Source organism: Anguilla rostrata, chromosome 4 (genome assembly GCF_018555375.3).
Source record: "Anguilla rostrata isolate EN2019 chromosome 4, ASM1855537v3, whole genome shotgun sequence".
Classification (NCBI taxonomy): Eukaryota; Metazoa; Chordata; class Actinopteri; order Anguilliformes; family Anguillidae; genus Anguilla; species Anguilla rostrata.
In genome coordinates, this window is record NC_057936.1 from 30,798,246 (window position 1) to 30,819,212 (window position 20,967).

General features: G+C 39.7%; 1 protein-coding gene across 2 annotated transcripts in view; it reads left to right on the top strand.

The window, feature by feature from the left end:
• The window catches only part of dpyda.1 (dihydropyrimidine dehydrogenase a, tandem duplicate 1), a 181,974-nt gene that overhangs the window by 102,037 nt on the left and 58,970 nt on the right, over positions 1-20,967 (top strand). For both annotated transcript variants that reach the window (XR_010329557.1, XM_064332212.1), the window contains exons 14-15: positions 10,950-11,114; positions 19,290-19,358. Coding sequence is in view for 1 of the 2 variants with exons in the window: in XM_064332212.1 (XP_064188282.1) it covers positions 10,950-11,114; positions 19,290-19,358 (234 nt within the window). In the remaining variant the exon portion in view is untranslated. The remainder of the gene's footprint in view (positions 1-10,949; positions 11,115-19,289; positions 19,359-20,967) is intronic.

Sequence of the window (20,967 nt, forward strand, 5' to 3'; positions counted from 1 at the left end):
AATAACGTAATGAATTTTTTTTTATGCTCTCCCATTTTCTTACGTGACCGACAAACGGCTGGGTACCTAACTATCTTCATTTCAGGCTTGTTCTCAGTATTGTTGTATCACTTAATGACCTCTTTCGGTTTGAATATTAATATGAATATTCATAAAATAAAATTGTTCGGTTTCAATGCAATGCGTGTTCATTTCTCCAGTGTTTGCAGCCTGACTACAGCTTGCAGACATTTTTCAATGGCCTCTATTAAAAAGTGTGTCTTGTCATTTCCTCCTCCATCGTTCTTATTGTCCACTTCTATGACCAGTTGGCCACAATACAAAACCATGCTTTGGTGTTAGTTTTTATTGAGGAGAGTTCTGTTCCCCTCCTCTGCTGTCTGTCCCACATGGGGAGAGGAGCCGATCTCAATGTACACCTCCACTCCTGTTTATTTATTTCTCTCTCAGTGGTATGATCCAGTGAGAAGGTAACAGTGGAGTCTCCAGGGGCTGCTGCGTTTCTGAGTGAGTTTGATTTCACTGCAGAACAGTACATCTGCCTGGAGAATGCTATGTAAACACTGCAAATAAGAGGAGTAGAGTATGCATCACCCTTCTAAATACCACCCGAAACTTTTATCTTTATTTTATTGTATTTATTTTGGATTTTACGTTTTAGAAACGGCTTCCATGCCATTGCAGCGACGTGCTGAAGTGTCATTAGCATAGCAAGGACTTCATATTTTGCTTTCATAATTTGGTTGTGAAACATGCAGTTAACTTCCCTGCGCCTTCTGCACCTTGCAAAGAATTCTTGCTCAGTGCTCGCAGAGATCAAGGCATTGTCAGAGCCTGCCAAGGCGAAACCCTTTCCAGCAGTGTCCAGGGTAAGAGACACTGCGGAGGAGGATCTTATATTTAACAAACCCGCGTCTTTAACCGCACACGCGTCCGTATTAGTAATTATGCACAATGTTCTGCTGTGGTTTTTACACCCCGGATTTAAGTAAAATCATCGTAGGTGATTTTGACTCCAAAACCCCGGCGTAGAAAACGGGGACTGTCAAAGCAGTCAGTAAGATCTGAGAGGTGTTGACTAATTGCCTGCTAATTACACAGTAAATTGTCTAATTAAGCTGATGGTTAATTAGGGTAAGCTTGCACAGCAGTCTTGTGGAATTTTTGTCGGGTGCCTGGGAAGCAGCTTGTGTAATTGGCACACTGGCAGTGAGTAGCGGAGAACATGACACGGGGAAGCGGCGAGGCAGAGTGTGACAGATTCAGGATACACTGCAAACAGAGCTCTTGTCATGTGTGCGGGGAGAGTTCCTCATGCGCCCGGCGCTCAGCGGTGACAGTCGGCGGGCCCGGGCCCAAATTAGCAACGAGCCTTCCCCGCGACTCGCTTTGTCTTTCTTCCGCTCGGGAAGTTTGTTTTTTTTTTGGCCCGTACCCCAGCCGTCTTTTTTTTCCGTTAAAGGTTGTAAACAAAAATCAGCACGGTGCGATTTTGTTTGGTTTGTCATTCCTCGGTTTTTTTTTTCTTTTTTCTTTTTTGAGCGTGGTGGTATTTTCTTTTTTTTTGTGACACTTCGATTAAGGTTGGCAAGCCCTCCTTATTGCACCACTTTTCCCAGATATCGCTTGCCTCTTTAGAAAGGTGCCACACCGCTGATGGGAATAAATGGCGTACTGTGAGTCAACATGGCATTATGCTTGCACTTTTACTCTGAGTCACTATTTAAAACTGAGGTTTGCGTCTGCTGAGCTGGTGCATTAATTATCGCTGGTAAAGTAGGTACAGGCAAGCCCTGCAAAGCCTGCCACCGGGCTTGTCAGTGACTGAGAGAGACAGCAGGGCCACTTTGGGCAGAGATGCAACAGCTGTCCAGGTAGCCCATCTGGCCTTGACACGGCATCAGATAAGGCGCCGTGCTCAGATAGAGGCCGCAGCACTGGAGCCCCCCCTCGAAGAGACCGACTCTGGCCCAGGAACACGGAGACATGACACGCAGGCAGGTGATCTGCTCGATATCCTGCCGCCTGATCGATAGGGCAGCTCGGCGGGGCGCGCTGGACGCGAGCGCTGCTCCTACGCTGCTCCGCAGACCCGAGCGCGGCTGGAGGGAGGGGGGGTGGGTGGTGGGGTGGGGAGGGCGAGGGGCGCGGGTGTGCGGCCGCGGTCAGTGTCGCCACACTCCATCATCGGGTCCGGGGGCAGGGCGATATAGGTTAAAACATAACCTTTTAAAAAAGAGCAAAAAAAAGAAAAAGAAAATAAGAGTCTATAGGACGTGACCCTTGTACATGTCATCGGCAGACACGGTGCTTGCGCCAGCAGTCTCTGGTGCTGCATCGGGTGGCAGCGAGAGCACTTCGCTGGGTTCCTGAGGTTACAGACGTGCCTGGGCGAGACGTTGGGCGCTGTGGCGGAGGCCTAGCGGCGGGCGTGGAACAGCCGCCGAAACCAGCGTTGGACTCAGCTCAAGGCTTTGTGCCGCTGCCCTTCGCCACTCTGACACACCGGCCCCATAATTCCTCTGTCCCTCACCTCCTATCAAAGCAGCAGATGCGTGTGGCTCACGACCTCAGTGGACAGGGTAAAAGTGCTCCGCCCTAACGAGACGGTCCATCCAATGGGAACGTGCTGTAAAAGCCGGAACGGTGGCCCCTGTGGTTTGCCACGGGAATTATCTTTCCCCGCTAGTAGAAGGACGTCCCCCTGTTTGTTTTTCTGACTGATCTGAAACCTCTGGTCTGGAAAAAATGAAAAACAGATTTGGCATAGAAAGCACCAGTCACAGACCACTGGCTTGTATTTATTTAACAAGCAAATTAGTGAAAGTGGAATTTATGCTGTCTGATAAAAAAAGCAGAATTTTCTAGCCTCATTAGCTTTGGTTACATGTTTACAGTATTTAAATATACCCATTAATTGGGAGATCAAAGTAGCAGTGACTATCTTCCATGGGTGAGAGGGCAGATAAATTGTGCTGTGAAATCAGCTTTGTTTCCTAATTTCCTGAAAACTGTTCATTTTGCCATGCATTTTAACTTTTATAACCTCATATACATATATATTTATGTATTAATTGAGCACATGCACCCATTAGGCCTCATACAGTGTACCATTTAACATTTGTTGAATTTGTTTTGTGTGCCAAAATTCTCTAAATATTTCTTCTTGTATTTCTGTATTCCATTGTAATATATGTGCTGCAGTCGGCACTGGTCTTTTGCTCATCAATCACTGAGGTGAAATCAGTTGTAAGTCTGTGATGAGTCAGTGTTTGTAGTCATTCATAAACTTTTCCTATCGTGCTTGAAACCTTGGATTCATCAAACATGTTAGACAGTTTGGAGCCATCTCCCCCTCCCTTGTGTTTGGGAGTGCAGTTGTAGCTGCGGGTGTTTAAAAGACTACCATTTGTCTACACAATGTCTTGAAAATGTATGTGTGTCTACACACCACACATAGGCAATCATAGCATAGTGAAGTGATAGATCACTCAGGAAAGAAAAGGCACTGACGCCCATGTGTTAAATAGCATAACATGCCATTTGTTCCCACTTTGCTTCTTGCATCGATTCCAGCACTGTCACGGTTTTTGGAGGAGATAGAAGCTTGTGTTTGAGAGGTGAGAAGAACGTGTTCTCGTCACTGAGGAGACAGGGGGAGGTCCTACAGCATGATTGGCAGGCGCCCAGTATCCATTGTCTTCAGGCACAGCTTCCCCCATTTGTGTCATTAGCATTTTCATTTTCAGGAACAAATGCTGGGAGGAAGTGTGCACACGCACATACACACATGCACCCGCACCCAATTCCAACCTGTGGTTTACGTTATTGATCTCAAGGAAAGAAAGCACATCCCAGAACATATTCTCTCAGCATGGCAGTTTGAAATAATGTTGCTTTTGGTAATTGGTATACAAAAGGAAGCTGCATGCGCAATTTATCACTACGCCTCTTTACCCTTTTTTCAACAACCTGAAGAATCTCAAATTGCACAATTGAGTTTTTTATATTATCTCGTGAAAAATCTGTGAGAAGCATTAATGACTAAGCTGACAGACAATATCCTTCTTCATTCATCAAAAGGGTCTTCATATCCTCTGCTTTGACATTAATATATTAAGCCTCTTTTGGGCAGGGCTTAAAATGCACCTTTAGAATGACTTTCACGTACACAGTAATTGCTGGCAAAATGGAACACATGTCTAGGCTTGCTGGGGATGTGTTGTGAAACTGTGCTCATTTTTTAAAGTATTTTTTTTAGGAAAAATACTGTTTTCGGAAGCACTAAAAAGCAAGACTGGTCTGCCATTTGTTCTTTTCTTGTTTCCGTTGATATCTTCGTACTTCTTATTCGATGCTGGCAGTTTTTTTTTTTGTTTTTTGTTTTGTGAGACATCGACAAAGAAAGATAATATGGTATATCTCTTTAAACTAGCTCTTAGAGTGATTTATCAAGGAGTTCCCTAGATCATAGCCTACCAGATTTTCCTGTTTTAAAATTGTGCCTTTGTTTTCTTAAAAAAATAAATACTTTAATGCATTAAATATTTGGAAATCATACACGCTCACACGCCATGAGGATGCCTGTTAAATTTGATCCTTAAATAAAGAGTCGGGGGGAAAGCCCTGTTCATTTCCATTCCTAAAGAACATGCCATTTATGAAAAAAGGGGGATAGTTGAAACTTCATATGCCTTTTCTTACCTGTACCTTGACCAATGTTCTCATAATGTATGACATTTTTACTTGCTGCAAAGGAAAATGCATTAGCATTAAAGAGCATAACCTGTATTCCGCTTTATTGACATTTGACTTAATTTGAACCAGTGTTCAGGATATCAGAATTCATTTAGATATTTGATTTCATGGAACAAATTTTGTAATGGCTTTTATGTGTCTTTCCAATTCCGTATAACAAAAGAAAAGTAGAGGTCTCGTACCAGATGGAGTAGTTCTTTTCCTAAAGAGAATTCTATTCACTCCTGCCATTGAAATTAAAGGCTGGTGCATATTGTATTCATGAATGCTTTCAGAGTGCAACACATAGTTGTCAAATACTTTATCAAGGCTAACACTGCTGGGTGCAGATTTGTTGGTTAGATGTGGTTTTTTGATTGAAGGTTTCTCAGATTTATAAGTGACGGCTATACAGAGAGGCTTACGAGGGTTGAGGTTATCTGTCAGAAATCTAAACTAACATCAGCATGGATAAATCCACATGCTGGCTTGTTGCAGTGTATGTGCACAACATTGAATTTTCCAGAAGGGATTAAAAGAAGCAGAGTTTGATTTAGAATAGCAGCTTTAATAGCTTCTTCCCCTTATCAATTTGACTTGTGTCTGGGAAACGGGCTGAAGAATTGTTTCGTCATTGATTGTGAATATGTTGTGTGGAAACTATTCCTTTTTATTTAGTGAAAAGACAAATCTACTTACGAGTAAAAACTTTATTTAGCAATGTGACATTTGTAGATTGTACCTGAATTGGCATGTAAATATTTGGAAACGGACAAAGTAGATGTCAGAAATATGCTTTATTTGGTTCATACTTTATTTGGTGTAAGGTGTTAAGCCCTGGAAATGTATTTCAGGCTGTGCAGAATGCCCGCTGTACCCTATGCAACAGAATTTTTTGTCTGCAAAATTATTTAATGATATGAGTTAGGTGTAACAAAGTGGAGAATGTACTGTAGCATTTTATGTTGTTATGCCATAGCAGAAGATATACAGTGTATCAATAAATAATGTGCTGGAAAACTGTTTTCAAGGTAGTTGTGTAAAACATAAATCAAATAATGGTTTTGTCAGGAAGCCATATGGCCTTTTGTTAAATTGCATCATTGCTAGCAGGGATCAAAGTTGCCCCTTTGTTTGAGAGAGGTGGAGTCCTACGCACTGACAAAGATTTTCTTCAATACCTATTAATAGCTGTATCGGGGGGAGTCTTGTTATCCATACAGTAGCTAGTGCCACACATCCACCCCCCTGCTCTGATGCGTGCTATAAACAACAGGATTAAATGATGGGCTACCAAGTGTTAGAGCTGCACTTTGAGGACAAAGATGAATGGTTTTCAGAACTCCAGAACTGCAACAGGGCCCTTTTTTCTGTAAGTTTCGGAAGCGGCGTGTTGGACGGGTGGGCTGTGGAGGTGAACTGAAACTGCCATGCTTTGATTTTTCTGTCATGGCTATTTATAATGATTAATGTCTGGACTTGGGCTCCTTGGTGTAATTATGGTACCTCAAGATTTCCACAATAAGCAGAGAGCTTGACTAGCCCCACTGAACTGAGTGCTGTTCCGATACCCGTACATATGTCTTATATTCGATTTTAAGACCCCCCCAGCATTTTAACTGTGACTTCATTCAGTTGCATGTTTATGTCATTTGCTGTTAACAGCAACCACTAATATTTTAGCACTCACAAATGAGAAAATTACCTTTATATAACTTTTGGTGTTTCCTCAATGACGATTGTATTTAAAGGCGTGAAAACCCCAACACAAAAGGATCTCGGGCCATTTTGATAAAATGTGGCACCATTATCACAATATGATATCAGCGCAGCATAATAGAAGTGCTATATTTCAGAGTCAGGTTATGTGATCATGACCCTCCAAGTAGATAATGGGGACATGCACAGAGCACTATTTTGTCTGTTTTGAATACCGGATCTCATAATAGGAAAAATCTGTAAAAAAACAAAAAAAATCAGATGTAATCGTTATAGTTGCAGGCAACTAGACAATGCCGTGTGTGTATGCATAAATATTTCTGCTAGCCACACTTAGAAGAAAGAAAGTAAAAGAAGCAATCTGCTAGATGAATGTAGGCGTCCGCACTACTGCTTGGAGGGTAAAGAATTCAGGTAATGACTGAAACATTTTGTCCAACTCCAGAGTGTTATTTTTGTTCTGATTGTGATTGAATGGAAAAATGAAAAGCAATTTGGCCCAGCCTGCAGCAACAATTCAAGGTCATGGGCATGCATGTTTTGTGTGGTTTTTTGTTTTGTATTTTGTTTTTTTCACGTAATGCATGTTTAATCCCAGGGAAGTGTTAAGGGGGGAAACAGTGCTCTAATTAGTTTAGAATTTTAATGCTGCAGATGCGTGATTTTTTAAAACAAGTCAATATAATGCATTTTTTGTTTGTTTTTGTTTCAAAGTGTTCATTTCCCGATTTACACTTTTATTCTTTGGACCCAAAAGTCTAAGCTCTGGGATAGTCAAGGTTTCATCCGGGAAACCTTAAAAGAATCCATACAAGAATTGCAAGAGACGTGCAGTTTTGTTTTAGAGTAGTAAAATATTTGATATGGTATTAGTGCTATCCTGTGGTTTAATGTGTGGGATTATCTTCTGTTCATCTGTATGTGCCATACTTGACCTTCTCTCGAAGGCAGAGGCAAGACAAGAAATGAGGACAAAGGATGAGGCCGAACAGGACCTTCTTCACGGCAGTGAAACATATGTTTTAAAAATACCACTTCATTTTAATGTGGTGAATGGAAGGAGAAAAAAGAAAAATACAAAGTTTGTTTAACATTCATTGGCATTAACCCAAACCTCCATGGATAATGACTGTTATAGTCTCAGTGATAATTGTGGTCGAATGATTTTCTGTGTCAGCTTTGAAAAAAAAAAAAAAAACAGCAGATGGAATTCCGAGTGTATTCAAATTTGAATAAGGCTTTGCCGTGATAAGGTCAATAAAGGGACGGATGTAACATCCATATAATGATTACTTAGAATGTAGCTCTGAAGTCAGCCAATCAGAGCACGGCTTTGTATGTGGCATGAAGTAGTACACAATATATGATTACTATTTATCTTCTGTGTTCCCCTTTCAAAAGGCTGTTTGCAGTACTGAGGGATTAGGAGCCTGTGCTGGTGTGATAAAACAGTTTGCTTAAAACATATAAGCAGCTGTTGAAGAATCAGACTATGTGTGAAGCGCAATATGCATGCCAAGGCTATTTTCCAACAGGTTACAGCATTTGAATGGACAGTTGGATAAGTCTATACGCTAACAGATAGAATTACTTCATCGGTATTAAGTCGAAAAGGACTGGAAAGGGCTGTGTTATGTAGCAGCGGAGCTGAACGGAAATGGGAGAAAAAGGTGAATCTTTTCTGTGAATGTCTTACTGTAGTACATGCACTGTAGTCCCTGGGCTGGAATACTGTATGATAATGTTTCTGTGTGGAGCACAAGTAACATCCGTCTGAGTTCATTTTTCTTGGGATGCATAGCACCAGAAAAGGGTGGAAAAATATAAAGCTTATCGCTCACCACTGTGTGTGACACCTATGTTTTTCTAATGTGCCATTTCTTTCCCTTTGGGCAATTTCATGGTTTCTAGTTGTTTAATATTAAAACTCTTGTTCAGAATTGTCCTGATAATAAATAATGCCAGGAGCTAAATGTTCCTGGGTCACGTCTTCATTAAATACAGACTTGCATATTTGCCCCCAAGTTCCTGGGATGCCCATCTCAATTCTGCATTGTAAATTGACTGGAGGGTGCTGTACCTCAGTTACAAAAAAAAAAAAAAAACTGTTTATGTCTTAATTCACCATTTACAGTCACATTCTAAATCTCTATTCAAGGGGGCGGGAATAGTTCTCTACCAGTGTTGTAAGACTGACATTTTTTTAAATTAGTTTTTTTGTTTTACTGTGGTTTGCATGTTATGGATATTTTGCAGCCATAAAGTAAATATCTCCGTAACGGACACCTTTTAAATCTAGAGTTTAAAGTTTAGCTCTTGGAACTAAAGTTTAGAATAGTATGTTTTATTTTTAAGTAACAAAACATTACAAATTAAATGGTATTACTTTGTATAGCAACAGAATTATAATAACAAGAAAGCTGATTGTATGAAATTGATTGCACTGATCAGTACTGTGTTTTCTAAATAAGAGAATCATGGCAATCATCTTGTTCATCTGCAATTCAAACACAGTTTGAGCTACAGTAATGAGTATGTAGTGACTGTGTCTTACAGATGTCTTCACCCCTTTCAGACATATGCCCAGAGTCAACTTTATTGAATAAAGGTGACTCAAAATATCCAGAAATTACATGTTCAGTAGATTGAATATCTCAGTACCTCTCCATGTTTTTGCAGTGCTTGATTCAGTAAATGTTGCTAGTCTACCACTAGATCAGAAAACAAACATAGGGCCCAGTTTGTCATAATGACATACATAAAATATACAGAAACCAAATGAGGGTTCTTGAAACATCAATATCTGGGGTTAGTTTATAACAATGATTGAGAGAACTGTTATCAAAACCCCCATCAATTTTAAACAATACATATTCTGTTCTCTTCTTCAGTTGGTGGTAGTAATCCTCTCACTTACCTGAACTGTTAAAGCCAAGCTAAAACCTTTTTTATATTGACCCATGGCTATAACAATGTTCCTATGACAATGTTAAATCTGCTTTGACTCCAACTCAGAGGGTAGCAGATGTGACAGGGTAACAAATGGGAAATCACAGGGAATTTACTTGCTGTGTGAATTACTCTCTCCAACAGTAGCATTTGGCAGATAAAGGGCTAGATAATCTCAGATTTTAGCATTGCTGTGCCTTATCAAACCTATGCAAATTAGGTCTAATTAGTGCTAATTAAGGTTTCTTGTCTGTCTGCTTGGAAAAATGTCCAAATGTTATGAAATTAAGTTTGTATGCTATTATCTTAATTGTTTTGTATTGGGTAGTTCCTAATTAAAATATGTAAATTGTTCATAATTGCTAAATAGCAATTGGCCATGTTTTTTATTACAGTAGGGAAGACCAAAATGTCAGTTCATCTCTAGCTATGATCTTTCTGACCAAGTTAAAGCTTCAAGGGATATTTCATGTTATACAAAGTAATATATAATTTTCTGAAAATATCACAAAAATATCCTGGACTTAATTACACATTTCTCCAGTTTATCATATTTATTGATATTCTTGTAAATAACCATAAACAAGCTGTAATACATGACAAGATTGGCCTTATGCAACCCAAGTACACATCGCTTGCTTTTTAGAACTCCTGCGATACCGTTTTTAGCTTTCAACAAAGGGATGTGGCATTTTATTGTCGTCGTTGTTTCACTCTCTGCCAAAGCTATTAGCAGGTTGGTCAAAGCATTAGCTTGGTTTAATGCCAACTGCCTTTACTGCCTGCATTGTATGTGTGCAGCAGACTGATTGCAGCTGCAGAGGACTTCAGAAATGTTACACTTCACAAGAATCTAATTACTACTGGACAGTATGGCTATTTGGCAGAATTTCTGTGGAGGAAGCGCTTGCCAGCTGGTGATGTTTGATGTATGTTTTCAGAACACAGGGTACAATCTATCACAGAGTGAAGCGTTGTCAGGTGTGAAAAATCCATGTTTTCTGAGGTGAAGAGATTTTCATTCAGCAAAATAAAACCTTATGCTAGAGAGAGAGAGAGAGAAAGAGTGAGAGAGAGGTGGGAGAGAAATGGGTGAAAGAGGGAAAATAATATATAGTAATATTAGATTAATTTTGAACTGGTAGATGAATTTATTTTGTAATGTGTAAGATTTTTCTTTTGTGTGCTGATAGACTTCAAAGAACTTGTGTCTACTGTATGCATGATTAAATATGAATTCAGTTCAGCTTCAAAGCCCCTTGAAAAAAAATTACGTTATCAAATTTATGTCATGTATTTATGTAAAATATGACCATAATTGTCTTTTTATGGTGTTTTACGGAAAAATTTGGAACTAGGAACATATGCCCAGTTAGAGGCTTTCATTACCTTGCATATCTTTGTATAATAACTAAAGTAGCAGGGCTATTAGCTGCTTTGGAGATATATTAGGTTTATAAGATTAAATACCTTTAAGAATAACTTGGAATCACTACATAGTGGAAACAAACGCAAAATGTTGAGCTGTTTTTCCTGTTTCTTAGGATTTGGTCACAAACGTCTCTCCCCGAATTGTGCGTGGAACAACATCCGGCTACAACTTTGGCCCTGGTCAGGGGTCCTTCCTCAATATCGAGCTCATTAGTGAGAAGACTGCAGCATACTGGTGCCGGAGTGTGACTGAACTCAAAGCAGATTTCCCCAACAATGTAAGTTCTGTTACAACAGATTTTTCTTCTTCTTCTGTTCCTTCTTCTTCTTCTTCTTCTGCTTCTTCTCCTTTTCCTCCTCCTGCTCCACATCATTCTCCTCCTCCAGTTCCTCCTCCTTCTGCTCCTCTTCCTCCTCCTCCTCCCAGCAGGTTAGCCTTCATGTTACAAGACATGAAATGTGTCTGTGACACAATTTAACAGCATAACGACCCTTCATAACAGAGTGCATTGTAGTTAATTTGTACAGACCTTATATGTGCTTCACTTTAATACTCAAGAGCCCCTGAAAGCATGTATTGACCATATTTATCCATTCTTCCACTCATTTTCGAAACCGCTTACCCCTGCTCAGGGTCGCAGGCAGGCTGGAGCCTGTTCCAGTAGACATTGGGTGAAAGGCAGGAATACACCCTGGACAGGTCACCAATGCATCGCAGAATTTCTGAAGAATATGCATACTTATTAGTAGAGGACTCTCAGTTTCATGTATGCACTTGTAGCTATAGAAACCAGTCCCTTTTAGGGTATGTGAATGGCTGTATAATGAATGTGAACATTCATTATACAGCAAACCTGAGGAGAAATTGCAGCCTGTTTCACTCGCCATGTTGCTCGGTACACTGTGGCCAGTTTCTTTTGTTTTTCTTAATATTCCTGTATGTTTCTGGGCACCCATTCAAAAGAGATCACTGCATTCATGACATATCAGTCAACATTTTTTCCTCTCATCATTTTCCTCCTCTCATAAAAGGTTCTGAAAATGATAAAGAACGTCATTCTTCTCATTCGTCTGTGTGTGTGTGTGTGTGTGTGTGTGTGTGTTTGTCTGAACTGAAAAACCAAGAACTGAAACAGGAAAATGATTTTTTGATGTCGCGAATGCCACCATTAAAAAGAATTACAAAAGCGGTGCACTGTACTAGCTTAGCGGAAACATCCTTTCATTTCCTCCCTCATCCTCGGCTTCAGAAATCAGCACAAACACGCAAAGCCCTTCCAAGCCTCTTTCTACAGATATAACTTAGCAGGAACAAAGCGTAGCACCAAGGTTTTTCGAATGAATGGGATTTTCAAACGCGTCTCGCTCGGACACAAAAGCGGCGGCTGCGCTGGCTGCGCTGGGCTCTGCGCGCTGCGCCGGACGGCGGCGGGCTAGCGCAGGGGGTGCGCCGCGACTGATGATTCCCATTATTACCTTTGTCAACACGAGGCGAACGGCGGGGTCAGGGTGCTGCGTTATTCAGCACACTTGAGCTGCCTGGAGAGAGAGCTGTCCTCACAGCTCACGGCCCTGTCAGTAGGAAACAGAGCCAAGCTCATTTCAAATACTGCTACACAAACATTTGAAGGTCAGGTTCTTGCTTGTTAAAGGTATTCATGAAAACGGTGCGTGTGTGTGTGCGTGTGTGTGTGTGTGTGTGTGTTTTTGTTTGTTTGTTTTTTGTTTTGGTTCTATACTCAAGCATATTGAATTTGAAATGAAACAATGAATGTGAGGTTAAAGTGCACACTATCAGCATAGATTGCAGGGTATTTACATTCATATTGGATGATCCACGTAGGAATTACAACCCTTTTTATATAGTCCCCCCATTTTATATATACCAAGTATACATTATATAACACACACACACATGCACAGAGACACACACACACACAAACACACATAGTCCCCCTGTTTTATATATACTGAATATATATTATATAACACACACACATGCACACAGACACACACACATACACACGCACATGCATGCACACACACACACACACACACAAACACAACACACACACATTCTAGGCTATGTAGGTCATGGCTGTCATCCATATTGCAGTAATTGTATTTATCGTCCTTCAGATTTTTTCTCATTACACAGCACCAAGAGAATAGATTTATGGAAGGGGGGCGCTTTGTCCCCAATTTTTTAATATTCCCATATCTGCTCAGATTGACAGTTTCCAGGTGGTGAATTTCCCTGGAGATGCTGTGTTCTGGGTGTTGGTGGACAGCATCACTTACTTCAGTGCTCCATTATTAAATTGATAACAAGATAATTCCTGTGCTTCCCAGAGACATGACAGGGTTTACAATGGTTAACTCCCTGAACGAACAGCATTGGACGTTCCGTGTTGGCTCGTAATAAGCAGCATATTTTCATACATCAACTTTCCTTATTGCCCTTCTGGATTCCCACTTAAATTACAGGTGATCTGAAGATAAGTATATACTTTATTACTACATTGCCTTATGGACCACTTCATGGACTACGTCATCAAAAACATACGCATGCGTTTTGATAATGGAAGTATGCTTTGTTATGGAAACCGATGTGACAGGTTCATGAAATCCTCTACCAGAGGCGTTGCTAGACTTAATGCTCTATTGGGGCACAGGCCCCCAGCACTCTTATGACTGAAAATCAAGTTTAAATTTACACAAATTATAATAACAGTGACAGCGTCTTCATTTGGGATGTCATTACCTGTGGAGGAAACTGTATATCTGCAGGGAACTGTATACCATTACAAAAACATAAATACTATTTATCCTTATCTTAAAAATGTGTTTTTTTTTTTGGCAACGTAAGCTAATTAAAATGGCCTTCTGTCATTCCACCCAGGTCCACTATCGTTAAGTTGCCCCTCGTTATGTTGTCAGCAATCGCAAATAAATATATGTGCCATATTTATTCAATTTTACAACTACGGGAAGTAAGCTGTGATCCCATCTCATTGAGTCACATTGGCACTCGTCATGCCCCTGTAAACATGATCTGGTAACACCCCAGTCGGTTATACTGTAGGGATCTATAACATTTTTATTGGTCCATAGGGTTTACTACAATAACTTGCCTGATTCACTCAGCTTGCTTTCCAGAATTGTTCTATTGCCAAAATGTGCATGCATCTATGTCATTATCAGAGGGTCAAGCACCGAAGGTGCAAAGGAAATCTATTTCCGTAGTGGATTTTTTTCCTGCCATTTAGAAAAAACCGCTGGGTCAGTTTTTACCGAACTTTGATGCTACTGCAAACGGTTGAAAATCCAAGCTTTGACAGGCCCATACTCCTGAATCATTTAACCTAGCATCAGAACTATTTTTTGCTAGATTCCTCTCCTCTGATAAATAGTCACTACTCCGAAAGTGCATTGATTAGGTTTTTTTCAATTTAGAATTTCTTGAAAAACTTTGAAAATCTATCTCCTCCTAGACACTTGGACCTATTGTCACTTGGAATATAGCATCCACTCACAAATATCTAAAATCTCAACGCAAAGAATAGCTTTAAAATTAATTTGCATGTGGGTGTGGCTTTTTATCTAAAAGCTAATAATTTCCAAGCAGTTTGACAAAAAGTGATAAAACTTGGTGTATCCATTGACACATCAATCCTGAGGGCACCCTAAATAATTAGCCCAAATAAACCTATGGAGCTCAATAAATGTCAAAAATGTAAAAACGAATTTCTTGTAGACATTGAAACTTGCTCAGCTGACTAAATATCTCATTAGGAGTATGCATGCCTTTGTATGTTTTTTTTTTTTTTTTGCGTTTGCATATGTATTTCTGACTTTTAGTGCTTGGCCCCCTTAATTGCTGTTTGCAATTTTTTTCCACATCTGCCACCTCATTTTGAACAAATAATATCATAGATCCCCAAGTGTCTGAATTCATGGAAACACATGGCCACAAACTTTTTCATACTTCTAGAATTTTTGCCTGATTCTCACCACATTTGGCATGTTTGATCTTCAGCATATCCCATGTAATTTTAATTTAGATAAAACTGGCCGACCATGCCCATGATACGTGTTTTGTCAACTTTCTGCCGATTTTGATTATAGTTGGTAGACAGCAATATTGTGGACAATCACACACAGCCTTTTCAGCTAAATACTTGTTCCTTTAAATCCAATAAACACCTACTTTGATATGCATGATATTTTTGCAGTCCATGACAAAGCATAAATTGCTACGATAAATTTTTGCTGAACAACAATTACTTTTCTGATAGAACTTAGTTCAAATACACATACTGCAATCCTTCTCTGTAAGCCCTCTCCTCTCCCCCACATTTATACTGGCAAGCATGACTGAATCCTCACCTATGTGTTTTTTTGAGCTAGAATGTATTTGTGTTGCATACAGTATGTATATGTATGTATGTCTCTCTCTAGGTACAATTCTCTTATGTCTTAGATTCTACCACATGGCTTTTGGTGAGCTCCAAGTGTGACCTTTCCCAGAAGAGGCTTCCATCTAGCCACTGAACAAAGAGGCTAAATCTGTGAGGTGACTGATTGACTGAAATCAGAGAAACCATCCAGACAATAACAATCTTTTGAGTTTCTCCTATTTCAGTCATTGAGTTCTAAAGCTCTGTTGTAGCCGGCATCTTGGTCAATGCTTTGACAATTGCCCTGTCATCTGGTTACTCATTTTGATGTAACAGTTGGTTGTGTCTTGATTGTGCCATATTTTTTTTTGCTACAGTGAGCTTAACTTTGCTGCTAGGAAGGTTCAAGGCATTGTCAGTCTTTTTATTCTCCAACGTTTGTGTCCTAAGAACTTAATGACAGTGCGAATGATCTGATCTGCTGTTTAAGTTGTGCTGCCGACATTTATTCTGCAATCGTGCAACTGAACATAAGTGGATTCAGAATCAACATAGGTGAACCTTGTTAACATATTAATGTGTACTCTCAAAAATGGAATACACCAGGATCAATTTATGTGGGTATTACAAAGAGGGTGAGTTAAATGATTTCAGGTTTTTATTTTAATATTATTTTTAAGTCATCTTAATACTATATTTCATTTTGACCTTATAAAGAGCTAATTATGTTGGGGTGGAAACACTTCCCATTTAAATATATTTAGGGGCCAAGCAACAAAGCTGTTAGGCACCCTATTTTATTGCTTAGGGTTATCATTGCGATATCTTCTGTCTTTTTTCAGTTCTGGCTAAACCACCTTGTCGCTTTTTACGAAACTTGGTACTTTGATTGAGAGTGACTTCAGACAAGCAAATTGAGTGATTTTAGCCTCATTTGGCTTCTTGGTGGCACTACAAGAAACATTATGTTATGGTTCAAAAGTAACAGGATGCAACGTGGTCACAATATATTTACCCAAACATTGAAGTCGGCCTGGGTGATATACCACAGCGATAATTATTGTATGCTAATTATCGAATTCTACAAATGCAATATCACAATTAAATAGCCAGAAGAGTAGAGGTCTTATGTTTCCATAAAAAAGTGACAGGCAGAATTAAGTTGTCAAGTGTCTCCTGCCTATTGAACACTATCTAGCAACTTTCCTTTAGAAAGAGAGCATGCTTAGTGTAGTTAATGTAATCTGTAAAAAAAAAAAAAAAAAAAAAACCTCATCCAGCAGCCTTAGATCACTACTCGGTGCCTCTCTCTCTCTCTCTCTCTCTCTCTCTCTCTCTGGAAATCTCATAAAAGAGCAATTTATGCATTGATATGGAGTGTAATGTAAAGAGATTCTTCTTTGAACATTTCATTACCTTTGACAATCAAAATTCGACTTATATGGCTCCCCATGGATATCTCACCTGTGGCAATTCATTTGTGATGACAGTGATTGCCACAGTCGCGTAGAACATGACATTTTGGGGGTGAAATGCATAGAAATTGTGGTGCATTGTGGCTGAAATCGGATGCAAAATCCACAATATGAACCTCAGAAGTCAGACAATTTACTGTAATGCAGAAACCCGGGGAAAAGTGCCTTTGGTTTAGAAGGCCTGTTAAGGCAGTGAAAGGTCCTGTGTTTCTCACCCACATACTGTAAATATCACATTGCTTTGTTTTTCTAGACAGGTTGCTTGTTAAGGAGTTTGAATTGCATGCACCGCCATTCTCCCTCGGTGGTGGAATTAAAACCTGGTGGTTCTGTGTCCACTGGACTTTTCAGAAAAAAGGTTTTGATCAAAGGCATTGATTTTCTCCTAATATGAATGGTTCAAAGAACAAGGATTGCCGTAACTTCTTCTCATTTTTTCCATTGCTCAGTAGCCGGCTGAGTTATTTACCCTTTCAGCATGGTCTGAGTATTAACTATGAAGTTGTACAGTATTTCACTATATTAAAATGAGAAAATCACCAATCATTTACGATATGCAGCATGAGATTTACACTGTGTTGTGAAAGTTACTCTAACTGGGGCTTGTTATGGATGTAGTTAAATTGAGGCTGGCATTCAAATCATTTTGAATTTTGAGGGGGTCTGATGCAAACTGTAGGTTGCCCCTGGCAACCGGGAGTCCACTGATATCCTGTCCCTATGATTTGCAGCAGACACTGGTGTCTACATTCTGCAATAATGTAAAATGCAGCCTTTAAAGTGACATGTGGTGGGGGTTGGCATATTGAGAGCAGCTTAGCAGGACATACCTCTCAGATGTCCATACTTAGCACACATACCATCAAAAATGTGTGGGGGTCTATGTGCATGAATGTATGCTTGTGTGGATGTGTGCATGGCTGCATGTGTTTGCGTGTGCGATTGTCGTTTTGGGTCAACTTCACCATAGTGCAGTTTGGTGGTTAATGTGTTGTTGATTTGCCGGCCATCTTCCACCTCATTTCCATGGCTCTCCAGTGTAATTGCTGTACTTGGTGGAATGGCAACAGGACCAAACAAAATGCACGCTGACGATTTCAATCAGTCGAAGGCCAGCCCCTCTAGGTTGTGTGAATGCCACTTCACGTTCATCCCTCAAACTTTTTTTTTTTTTTAACTTATGCCAGTTCCTTCCTCTGTTTGTAGTTGCTGTTTTCATATTAAAGTCTTTACGTACTTTCGGTACCGCATGAATTATTTGTTCCTTTTCAGTTGATTACATGTCAGTATTTGCAGCTCCAGAATGTGTGGTGTTTTTTATTTGACTGGTATTACAAAATCCAAATACAGTTGAGCCATATGTCATAGCAAACAACTCCAACTGCCTTACTTTCACCTTATGAATAGAATTCAGAAATACATCAGAAATTGAATGTGGTGTTCTTTATTTTAATTCTGCCTGTTATGGCAAGTATTATGTATATGTCAATGATTTTTTTATTTTTTTATTATTTCATATATATTTATATGGGTTCCAGTGTAAGTCTTTTAAATGTTTGGTCCCTTTTTTGCAAGAACACACATACCACAAAGACTGATTTGTGAGGAATCTCACCATTTCATAATTTGATTGAGAGTTCTATTTTTTTCCCTTTATTATATAAATTATGCTTGCTTATCCATGAATCCCAAAACATTAAATAGCAAATGTGCAGTGTGTGGACGAACAGTCTTTGGGAATAAATGTGTTTGGACCTGCACTCCCTATTTGGCAAATGCAGACCATATAAAATGCTGCTGATCAATGTGTACGCGATGGAACAGAAATACTGTCTGTTTATTGTGAGCCAACGTCAGGCGTGACACAGGATGCCTAGCGATCCCTCTAAACAGACAGGCTACATATACAAGCTGTGGTTGTAGCAGCTCGTACAAGCGTTCTATGAAGTAGTGCATCTCTGTCAATCTGGTATCGTTCATGCTGTGATCAAACTTGTTTTATAGTGTTAAAATCAAACATCTGTCGGCTGATATGTGTTGATAATGTGTGGACCTCTGGCAAGAGACAGCCGATCCTCAGTGAATGCCATGCATGCTGTATATCTACGTCTGTATATCGCCTGTTTAGTTTTGTGATTACTTAAAACTGAAGCGTAATAACAAGAACCACCTTTTATATTTCTTGTTTTATAGCCAGATTATTGTGTCTGGGGGAGAGAAAAAAGAAAATAACACAGTCTTATCCAGGGATACCACAAGGGCTCTTTACTAATACCATCACTCCAATGTTTTTATTGTTTTAATAATGCTTGCGCGCCAGTGGATTTGTCTTGATCCTGTAAATTATAAATATTGATTTTGTGACTTTGAGGGAGGAAGGACGAGGCAGGCGCCTTTAAAGACAAGATAATGGCTTTCAGATCCATTTTATAATGTGTTGAAACAAGACCTGGATTGTGAAGCATTTGTATGCGATAAAATGGACTCTTTTGTTTAAGTCCATCAGGTGAAATGCAGTGAATCAGTCATGGTTATTTACCTTCTCTTCTTCTCTCTCTCTCTCTCCCCCACCACCCAGATTCTCATTGCCAGCATAATGTGCAGTTATAACAAGGCGGACTGGACCGAACTTGCCAAAATGGCTGAGGTTTGTTCAATCTTTTCCCTACATTTGTGCATGTATTATTTATTATTTCTATTGCATAGTGGTTTACTGTCTATTCTGAATGCATAGCCTTTCTCGGCTTGTTATTTGACCATTAATAAATATAAAAAACAATCTTTGTCACTTGAGTGAAGTGACCCTTATGAGACAAAAATAGTTTTTTGATTATATTTTATTTAGATATTAATTCCTGTCCTCTGGATGTAAATGTGCATTTTTGGGCACCATGCTTGCCTTTTCAGGTTTTGTTTGTGTCCAGCTGTTTATGAGATCATTCAAAAGCATGTGGTTTATTGTTGAAATGATGCTAGTCAACAGTGTCTTAGTAGAGACTCTGTAAATAGGCAAACATACATATTCATAGTGTAAAGCCTCATTGATTTATTGAAAACATTTAGAATTAATTTAGTCATTAGTCATTAGTCATTATCATGCACTATAATAAATCACAGTTTGTAACCAGAGGGAATATTTCTGTAGAAAAATATATTCTGACTTCACTTGATTCCACTCTGTTACCGACAGTAGCCTGTGTTTCGTTGCGAAAATCTATTTTCCTGGGCCCAGTTAAATTATTGTAAATTATTTGACAATTGGTCAAAGGGTATATGGTTTGTTTTTTAATGAAATAATATGTATTCAGTTGCCCTAAATACATGAATACTGTTCATAATGAAATAATATTGCGTAAAAATATATTTATTCAGCTTGGCTTAGTAAAATGTCTTGCTTTACTCATTCATGATCTTTAGAGACAGCACTGCTCTGCTTTTCTGAACACACAAAGATCGAGCTATGATACTGTTAAAACTGAAATACTTTAAATATTGAAATCCTGGGATGTTATCCTGGAAACTGAGAGTGCAACATTTAGTTCAATGTTTATCAAGCCCAAGTTGTGGGGAGCTGCCAAACAGTTGAAAGCATGAGACAGATGCTACTGTGGGAGTGAGGCAAGGATGCAAGGGCGGAGGTAATGGGGGATTTTTGAGGCCAGGCAACTTCAGGTCTTTCCATCTGTGAGCTGGGAGCTGTCCAAACTCGGCTCTCTCCTGGTGACTGCCATTGTTTACCCGGCCTTAACCGTTTCCAGCTTGGTACTTTCAGCAAACATGTGCTGTTTGGGTAAGATTTATGTCTCCTTGCTCCACAGTAGGCCTGATGTTTCCTAAAGAAATTGAGGAGGTGGGATTGTGACCTTGAATTAATTGTACAGTATACTTTTAGACTTTAGATGCTTCATTATTTGCAGAAAATGTCAAAAAGTAAATGTCTTTACGTCCATGTGCTAATTCTCCTATTGGTTTCATTGATTTGTCACTCTAGCACCTCATTAAATTGGAATGTTTCTCAGCACACACACACGCACGCACGCACACACACGCAGTCTCACTCGTATGAAATGATCTGTTACCTGAGATGTGCCACATTCTGGCGAGCACATGAATTCACAGGCTTGGTGTCAGGGTGCCAGCATCTCCCCACTCTGCGTGTCCCTAGCTGAACTGCAACGCCGCGCTCGCTTTCGTTCTCCGCTTCCCCACAGTGCCGCCTCTGACCCTGATCTCGGGGCCGTCGTCTCTGCAGCTCG